Genomic DNA, 10,313 nt, shown 5'->3' with positions numbered 1-10,313 from the left:
AAATACACTCTAGTTCAAATATTTACTGCCGATGCATCGTTCTGAATCGTTTACCGGATTATTGTTTCTATCATGAACTAAGTCTTCGCATACGTGTTTATGAAGCCGGGCGGTTTGTGCGCCAATGAATTAGAAAGCTTTCCCTGGCATGTGTGATAATTATAAAAAGCTTAAACAGTGATTATTCGCTCTGATTAACGTGTGTTATTTCTTATCCAGGGTCTAGAAATGGTCTCGTTGTCTCACCTAACTTACGCAATTCCTTTATTAACGGTCAATTTACAAACCTTTTTAATTAAGTTTTGCACGTTGTTATTTGGTCCAAAATAATTACGTCAAGGCCTTGCCCACAAGGCTAGCTGGGAATACTGTCTTGTAAAGTACTTTATAAACTGAAAACAATGCAACTCAATTATGATTTACGTTGACGGGATTAATGGATTCTAAAATGCACTCAACCAAAGAAACTAAAGATTACTGCATGTAAATTTTTACTCACTTAAAATTGCAAATGAGCAGAGAGTGTTGGTAGTTGTCGCGTTCAATCCAGGCAACATAGACGTTCGCTAGCAATTGTTAAAATATCTTTATGGGCGCAGTTCACAGGAGAAACTTGTCTTGTAACGTTACCGTATAGTTCACAGTTGTTCATCAGACAGAAGTATATCATAAGTGCGACTTTTGTTGGACACGGCGACGCAAGGCGAAGGTATGCTTGATATCTTTGTTTGGCTATTGACAATAACATGGCGATTTATCTGGCTACCACGTTTCAAAATGGATCTTCAGGAAGGAGATAATCGTTTGCTGAGGATACACATTTTATTTTACTCACAAGAAGATCCTTTTCAACCTAGGTGGAAGTCGTATAAGTTTGGCGGATGGTATGATAATTATATTTTTCTAAGAGAAGCAAATTCAGTTACGTCTGACTAAGTAAATTAATATAGAAAGAGATATTTATAGAGTGGTGACGCCTGTCTATCGGGTTTTGCTGTTAGACAGTTTGAAAGAATGTCGTAAATGAGAGTCTTAAACTACGTTTCTCTTTATTACACGTTTGAAAGAACCTTATATAACGTTACAACAAAAAGATTTTCGTTTGGGTAATGGTTTTGCCGCAATATAAGTAGAGTGAGCGTTTAACCTAAGACCTAGCCGATTGGAATTTAAAACACCATTTTACAAGCTTAAAACCAAGAAGTTAAAGAGAGTCAACTTATTGTATTGAAAGTTAATTTCAGGCTTGGTGGTGCGAGAAATTGGTCCTTCTAACAGAGGATTAGATGTTGATAAACATATTGGTTTCCAAGGTGTTTGGATCTCTGCTATATGTTAGTTTTTGATCCAAAATTAACAGGGTTTGTTGAGTCAAATGTGGATTTAAATCATAGTAAAGGGTGGAGGAAATTCATTCACGACTGCTTCAGTACAACCTAAAATCCGTTTTGAGCGATATTTCTACTTGGAATATGGACCTTATACCTAATCACAGCGCCAACGAAAACGTCACTTTGAAAATACCATGCATGTATTCTCCTTAAAACTTTGAACTTGGTCAGTTCGATTCACGTTCTTGTTTTGCAGAGATTTTATGATACACGTGCCGACTCATTATTTTGCTTGTTAAACCTTTTGTTTTCTTAATGTTCTCGTTGCCATCGACGTCGTGTTTGCGTAAGGTTCCTCTGTTACGAGTTTTATTACGTGCACAAAATTAAAATCAAGTCACGCGTTATACTTAAGGGCCATTTAATCGACTTACAATGTAAAAAGGCATTCATTTATCAAAAATCTGTAGTACAGCGTTCGTTACTACCAACATAGATACTTTGAACTGAGTCATTGTGGTGAAAGATGTGTTAAAAACTGTGTTTTCATGTTTCCCCTTGGTATGAACTGAATCAAAATTGCCAGGAAATTTTGCCTTCGCTTTAAATATGAGCCTGCGTACCAAATCAGCGTCACATCTGTTAAATGCATGCCTGGTTAGATGAGATGACTTTTGATCCATATTTGAAATGTTTGACATTGTAACAAATAATGATAAGCATATATACGAGATAAAAATCATACGAATTTATCTATCTCGGTAACCTTCATCAAAAAGCGTTAAACGTTCATTAAATCCGCCACGACAGAAGATTAATTCAAAATAAGAATAGCAATCACAATAATAATGATGATGACGATGACGATCAATTCAATGAACATCAATCTCAAAGGCTAATCAACATCACTGAGATTCAAATGATTACTCTTCTGGGAACGGCACATATTCTGAGGAAGGTTCCTTCAGTACCTGAGGACCATGGTTTGGCCGAAAAGCGAGCAATAAACCATAACAATAACAATAATAATAATAATAATAATAATAATAATAATAATAATAATAATAATAATAATAAAATTTATTTCCTGTGTCAAATTGAAACTCTAGCTCAGAGGGAGAAATCCCTCTTTTAATTGGGAACACCTAACCAAAATGCCGTTATTTTATACCGGCATGATCAATTTATAAAAATTTAAAAATTATATACACGATTAATTCATAGACATAAATAAGAGACACGGTTAAAAAAGCCGAAGACAAATTTCAAAGTCAACAGTCACTACATTCACATTTAAGGAACCTGCTAGCCTGAGGTCGTTCTTGTGTATGCCTGCTTTAAAGGCCATAAGCGAAGGACAAGATCTATCTTCGGTCGACAGTACTTAATACTCCGGAATTTTGATCCGAGATATTTAATCGAATGTTTCCCGCGTAAAAACTATGCTACTATACTTAAAGATGGTAAAGGGAGGTCCAATTATCTCAATTTGTATTGAGATGATTCACGTTTAAACAAATCGTGAACATGCTAAACACACAGTGAGTTTTTTACTTTACATTTTACTTTTTTGACACAGAAAAAGCCGCGTGGTAAGGCGTGAGAAAGAACCATGGCCGGATTATACGCTTAAATAAATGCATTAATGTTTTACCAACATTAGTAAGAAGCATTACAAGTGCGGATTAGGTATGGGAGAGGAGGAGCCGGAACAGAGGAGATGAAACCCCCAAAGCGTTTTGAATAGCAGCTCATAGATCAGAGTGATCAATGAGTGTTGCCTGAAACTAAAGATATGCCGATTGTTAAAATACATTGACTTCATCAGATCATCCTTACTTTCCCCTCCCTTAAATCCGCTCCGTCTGTGTAGCCACACGGATTCTTCCGGTGTGGCACTTGTCCTCTCACTACACTTCCGCACATACTCTCTACGTTTTAAAGCAAGAACGCCAACGAGAACAACCTAGCTTACACACTCAGTAAACAGTACCGCAACCAAGTATTGTTTACATTTAAAGATTTCATACCTTGCCATGTCGATAACGCCTAGCTAACAAGGCACCGACAATAGAACAACAGCATGTCAGCTCAGTATCTTTAGTGAATGATCGCATGTGCAATTCTGGTTGCAGTTTAAACGTTGCAGCCGCCTGTTATAGGACAAAGGGTTTTGGTCTAGGTGTTATGGGGCAGAGATTTATTGTAAACATGTTATTCTAACAGCGAATGCTGAGAAAGACTAGTTATGCATCCAACCACCTGGGTACTTTAAAATGATTTTATTGATAAAGCCGTATGGGCCCTCGTGAGTGAATTTGCCTCTTTCGTTGAATTGCTTTTTCATCTCATGAAACTGAGGTAATTAGACAATGATATCTGATTATATGAACCGTAAACATCCTTTTACTTCATGCTTCAGCAGAGGCGATTTATGACAATTCACGGCCCATATTATCCGCTAAGTATCACCGAAATTATGTTGATTTTTCGAAGTTTTTTTAATTGTGCGGAAATGTTTATTTATTTTGAGGATGGCAGCGAAATGAATCTCTTTTGACTAAACTCAGCGGAAAGCAATCACAAGTTTTAACTCTAGATCAGCGTGCGGTTAGACGAGGTGGATTTTATTCGTCATTTTCTGATCCATCTTGAACGCTCATTGCACGGCAAAATAAAACAGATGTCAACATCATTAAGGAAGAAAATCTCACTCCACCAATCATAACGATGTATTTTGATCACGTGGCCAACAGGTGCTAAAGAAGCACAAAGCAATCGGATTATATTGTGAACGAATTTGTGTGTGTTTTATTAGTCGTGGAGATAATTCTCTTCTTTTTTCCACTTTTCGTGACGATCCCCTAAGCATCTACACATCTGAAGACAGTATATTTGTTTTAAAATTTTATTCTTGATTCGTGCTCGTTTCACTGACAAAAAGGCATTTTTCAAAACTATAGTAAGATCTTGTTCGTTTTGGTATACACGTGCTAGGTAAGTAAAATAAAATAATCATGCAAGGATCTATTAAAGCGCCTGTAATTTGCATTTTAGATCTTCTTCGCCGGTTTCCCTGTAAATAAATTCACATCTGAAAAATCAAGATCCCATGCTTCACAAACGCTGTGGGGCAATTAAGAAAGATTACTGTCACAAGAAAATACGGTCACCAAAATATTTTCTTTCGGTTATAACACTTTGCAGCGAAGATCGGCCATAACTCGTCGAAGGCATTTAACCATTCTTAAGCCGTAATTGAGGTAAATTCAAGAATATTCCTAGGGCTCCTCTGAGTTAATGAACAAGGTTTGCCATCTTGCATGCTAATTCTGACTTTCTCCTCTGCTTTAATTTCAGGAACCAATCGAAGACCTCATAACTTATTTTAACCAACGGCTTTCATTATATTGTCTGTTTTGTCTGGACTTTGGCTCTTGAGTCGCCGACGAGCCGAGTTTTGGTGTCTTTGTTGACAAGTGCAGAATGGAGACAAGTCGTATGAACTAGCTGTAGTCGCTGCGACCTTTAGTTTACATTTTACGCCGTGAACGTTGTATCCTAGACTACCCAATACAACAGATCACCACTGGCTGAGAGCAGAACAACACGGAATTCATTAAAACAGCACTAAAATTATCGACGGACGACCTTCGGTGTATGTTATTCTGTTATCTGCCATCAAAGTCGGTATGTCATATATATCACCCGGGTATTTACGCTAGGAACCTCGCTTGTGTTGAATATCACATAAAAGGCGGACTTCTTCGATATGGCTGGAATTGAACACAGCACGAGTGTTATTAAAAGCGACCGAAGTGAGAAATCAAACGATATTCAATATTCAGGAAATCTTCTTTCAACGAGAGTCACTACCGCGCCAAACTTCATGAATGTGCGTGCTTAGTATCTGGATAAAAGAATTACATCTTCGATACAGGAAATCTATTTGAGGAGGAGTTATGTTGGGCTACGAAAAATCAAACGCCGATCTATCTCGCGAAGATGCTTTTGAGAAAATTCAAAGTAGCCCCAGTCTGGTTGAGGGGTGTAAACTCGACAGAAACGCGGAGCCTCAGTATAATAACGAGATTGAAAATGTGGATGGAAGTTACGATATGTTTCAAGATTTTCAGCCCGTAGCATTTTTCGTCTTTCACCGCGATCGACGTCCTCGAAGATGGTTCATTCGCCTAGTGACATGGCCATATCCTTTTTAGCTTGAAAGTTATTATTATTTTATGTTTACTTTGGTGATGTTGAAGTATTTTAAAATTTTATAGAGCTGCATTAGAGGGTTTCCGATTGTATATATACACATATATTTATTTGGTGTAAAATTAACCCCAGTCATCGCGCTCTCTAGTTTGTTATTTTCGTTGCCATTTGTTTGTTCTTTCGACTTTCGAACCTTTCCATGTATGAATTTAAATTTAACATTAATTTTAAATTCTACCATTTTATTTTTAGGTACGATGGTGTGAAAAACAGTGGTAGTAGAGTTATTCTGCTTTGATAACCTTTTAGATTATTACTTTATCCGTTAATTTATTTTCTCCTTTCCTCAAGTAAACAGCTTCAAACGCAAAGTTTACTAATCTGGCATCTAAGGTGCTTAATATCTCTCGTTAATTTTTGTTTCCGCTGGAAGCTTGTGTAATTTTGAAATGCGAATTTAACCCAAATCTTCGACTCGCTGAATCAGGCCTTTGCGTGTTATCAGCGTTTATTAAGCAAGTCTTGCACTGAAGATCTACATAAAAGCTGAAAAGGTCTTTTTACACTCAAGTACCTCGGCAACAAGCTATTACTCCATGCTTAGTTCGTTCATCTGCAATATTGACGAAACCGAACAAAAGCGTCTACCGACAATGAGCAAACATTGTAAATTAGCGAAAATTGTCTCACCTGCACTCATACGAAACAAAAGAAAAACCTGGAAATTACTTCGCCTCGTTTTGCCGGCTATTTGGCTAGAAAAGAATACGCTTTCGTATCGCTTGTTAAATCAAGTGCGTTATAAATCAAATGTAACTTTTTTCCTCGCAAAAGCCATTATTCCTGGCCAACCTGTTAATGCTGTCATATTGTACTATTTTCCGGTTCTATTTCCATCTTTTTTTGTTATCTGTCAGCACTTAATCACGAGATGAAAACGTAAAAAGGTAGCTTCCGAAATGTAAGTGATATTGGAGGAAAGGATATGCTGTGTTTTAATGGCGAGGCGTGTTGGCCCAAGTCGATTTGTCAGAAATGTTATTATTTTTTTTTAGTTCGATCTTTTTAATTCCTTTCCGTCAGGTAGCTTATTAAAGTCAATATTCAAATCGAAGGGAACACTAAAAATAATTAAAATAATCGAACCATCTGGCGAGTTAACCAATTGTGTCCGCGAACGAATTCGAAACAGTCTTACTGTAAGTGCGGACGAAGTGCAAAAAAAGATTGTGTAAATAAGAGACAAATTGTGTAATCAATAGATAGCCGTATCCAGCTGAATTACGGGAGCGTATATTCTAGAAACTACCTAAAATGTTCAGCATAAGAAACTAAGAATTTCGTCGGAAATATATCTGTAGCAACATTGCCGTAAGCATTAAGACAATAACGACGAGTTTTACTTTTGACTACAGTTAAAAATGTGGCAGTAAAAAAATTACACTGAAAACTGCAAGATTGTACCAAAAAAAACCAAGCAGGTTGCACTCGAAACGATAAATTTGGAAAAAGGCGAGTTCTAAAACAGAGGCCAAGAGCAACCGGCCCCGATTCAAGCGGGTGTCACGCGGATTGTGCCATTAACAAGGTCTTAGCCGGAGAAAGTCTAAAGAAGCATTTAAGTCAGGTTGTAAATAAGGATGTAAAAGGGAAACATGATTTGGAGGGTGGTTTAGTCCTATTGAGACGTATTCGGGGATATTCTAGCATCAGGCTTTCTCCACAGATCAGTTCCAGTTGACAATCTTTCACCGCGCTGAGACATGTCCAGTTATCTCTCTCAGCTCACTCTCAGTCCGTATTTGATTATTTATTTCGGTTCTTGATGATAGAAAATAAGCACAGACCTTTTTCTTTGAGTTCCTTAGTTTTCTAAACACGCGTTGTTTGCTCTAAACCGCCCCCAACCGGTACGATATACGCAAGTCGGTTACGCAATTTTCTTGGCCTTTTCGAGGTTGACGTCCACTGTTTTATTAATACGGACACAAGACGTATTAAGCCTTCGGAAGACGCATTTGAAGGGGCGTTAGAGCCTGAAGGAGGACTGTCATCTTAGCATATGCAAAACCACCTGCCAAAAAAATGTACTTTGTCGATCTTTGAACGTCCTAGCCTGTGAGGAAAGCGTTAGAAAGAGGAGGGAATAGGGTAATCTCACTTCCCATGCGCGTCACATATCCCCCTTTTCTGTAACCCTCTCCAGGGACACGAAGGTCTTTGCATCAAGATGTGTTTTTCTCACTAGAGAAATAACCGTTCGAATGTTTGAAAGTAATGTTTTCAATAGCGCTGTTTTGTGTTTTTTCATGTCATATCATGCTAACGGAATGGGTTTAAAGCTTTTTATCAAGCGGTTTTTTTGTCCACTACTGTACACAGATAGTAACTCCGAAACGAACTTAGAAAAAACAGAATGCCAAGAAAACTTAGAGATGTTTAAATAAAATAACCCAGGTTGGAATTGTAAGTGTTACAACCAAATTCTGCAAAATTTATTTTAGTCAGACAAGCTTTTGTTCTTGAGTTTTATGGATTTTCTCCTTGAATTAGTCGAACGGCAGTTAAATTTTACAAGAAATTGTAGTTATCGAGCTTTCTTGTCGCTCGCGTAAATCACCTGTCTATGAATAACTTATGTATTATTTTTAGTCGTTTACAATCTGACTGCTTTGTGACATTTGTATACCTCAGACAGTGAAGACAACTCTACAACTGACAGTTCAAAGCCTGAAAAATGAGATGTTTGAATTTTGTGGGGAAATTCGTTTATTATTATCTCCGGATGTCAAAGGTTCAGTGAAATATGATGGTAAAATACATTTGCCTTCAGTGTTACTTGATGTTTATATTATTACAATTTGTTTCATTTATGAGAAAAAGAATAATGTTTACTTAGGAAAATGTTCATTTAACATTTGCATATGCAGAGAAGGTTATTGCGAAATTATACCTAACAGTTTTTTTTTCTTTTCTTTCCTTTATTAAAAAATGTCATCTTGCAGTTGGTGGAAGCTGTCTTTAATTTTTATTTACAAACCTGGAAATTTACTTTAATTCCAAGAGCAATAATTAAGTAAATAGTCCGCACAGTATGAGTCAAATTGACAAGAAATTTTCGATTAAAACAGGTTATTTTTTCTACTTTAGCCTCGCCAAAACTTTTTATGCCTTTCCTAATCTTTCTTTTGATTTCATTCTTTTTTAGCTTTGCCCTTTTTTTTGCTCGGTAATTCCGTACTGACCTAAATAAGTCATGAGTTTATGAAATAATGTTTAAATAACGGTTTATCATTTAGCTAGATTAATGATTGACAGCTAGTGCCTCACCACTCCTGATGGATTTTACCGTGTTTAAATAAAGATTTATTGATTATTGATTGCCTAAAAGCACAAAATATGGAAACTTTCAGTATCCGTTAGATGTCTCTAAGAGGACTATAATCGTGAGAACTCTTTTTAGTAAAGCAACCCTTCTATTGAAATATTCAAGACGTCATTTTAATCAAGAACACAGAGAAATTTTCAAATGTAATTGGAACTCTGTTGACGTGTTTGCTTCAGGCATCTGTCTGTTTTTTGGCAGGTTTAAATATAGGTAGGTACACGTAGGCTAAAGAAATAAGATTCGGGGTTTAACATTTACATTTTTTAGGTAGTTCTCTACTGAAATTCATTACACCCACAAGGGCCAGCGACATAAGCACGATTAAAAGAGTCTGCTGGCGGGGTGTGTGCAAGACAGTGCCCACGCTCGCGTCAAACAGAATCGCGCCGAGAATCAATAAGGAGGCAACGCCAACGAAAAACGTTACTTAAAAATATAAGTTCGCATTGCTTGAACTACTTCGCGATTGCATGTTTCAAATCGTTCAACTTATTCAATGTGGCCGAACTATCCAGTGACAGAACAGATGAGACGGAGAATGAAATATTCACCGTCCTGTGATCACGTTCTCCACAAAACCTTGAATTTGGTCATTTCACGTTGTTACTTGCAGAGTACGGCCAAGAAATGTACCAAATTTAAACAGAGGCACTTGTTGAGAGATTAAGCTTGTTGTTTTGCGTCGTCGTCGTCGTCGTTGCTGAAGTTCCCTACTATTTTAAGTATCAATTAAAAAGCCATCAGAATTTGTGATTTCTTATAAAGTTTACAGCAACTAAGGGGCCCACAAGCAAGGTGGACAATCTCCAAAACAGCAAATTGTTTATTTCCATTTTGTTTCAGACCAAAATAGGTGAATTCGCTAATTCCTTTTGAAATAACCCACTTTGCTTCTCCCCCTCAATTTGGTATGAAATTTCATTGCTCATTTATTGACTTGATGATTGATAAGATTTTGCCAGCTAACAGGTATAATTTTCGAAAGTTATCTTTTTTCTAAGATAAAAAATTTAAGATTGCGGAGGTAATGACGCTACTCGCACGTCCTTTGACGTCATACTATTTTGTGGACCGCTTATGGGCATCAAAGGACGTGAAAATTACGTAATCACTTCTGCACAGCCGCCGTCTTGGTTTTTTCTCGATTATTCCAAAACGTTACTTAGACACCTTATACGACTATTGGTTATGAAGCTCCAAGGCCTTAATTTGTTTGCGCTGCACAGTCCTCTTCATGATATTGCAAGAAACTCATGTAGTGGTTTTCAGTTGATTGTCGAAGAAATTCGCGTTTGCTTTAGTTTTGCTTTGCTGTGCTCTGTGATCGATCGGCAAAATTCGCGCCACTTGCTCAACTAATTATTAAGAGGCAAAAC

The 10,313-nt window shown here is 37.1% G+C and overlaps 1 protein-coding gene across 4 annotated transcripts in view; it reads left to right on the top strand.

Annotated features, from left to right (window-relative positions):
* The first annotated feature begins 532 nt into the window (after window positions 1–532).
* Window positions 533–10,313, top strand: part of LOC146458079 (voltage-dependent T-type calcium channel subunit alpha-1H-like) — a 33,430-nt gene continuing 23,649 nt past the window's right edge. For 2 of the 4 annotated variants that reach the window (XM_085091345.1, XM_085091341.1), the window contains exons 1-2: window positions 533–709; window positions 4,692–5,538. In XM_085091345.1, the coding sequence (XP_084947471.1) occupies window positions 5,294–5,538 (245 nt within the window). In that variant the 5' untranslated portion in view covers window positions 533–709; window positions 4,692–5,293. Of the gene's footprint in view, window positions 710–4,170; window positions 4,329–4,384; window positions 4,595–4,691; window positions 5,539–10,313 lie in introns of those variants that run through there. The other 2 variants (XM_085091344.1, XM_085091342.1) reach the window with 2 other exon arrangements.

Source organism: Pavona decussata, unplaced genomic scaffold (assembly GCF_977016875.1).
Source record: "Pavona decussata unplaced genomic scaffold, jaPavDecu1.1 SCAFFOLD_234, whole genome shotgun sequence".
Taxonomy (NCBI): domain Eukaryota; kingdom Metazoa; phylum Cnidaria; class Anthozoa; order Scleractinia; family Agariciidae; genus Pavona; species Pavona decussata.
Note: the sequence above shows the minus strand (reverse complement) of the source record. Positions and strands in the feature narration are given on the sequence as shown.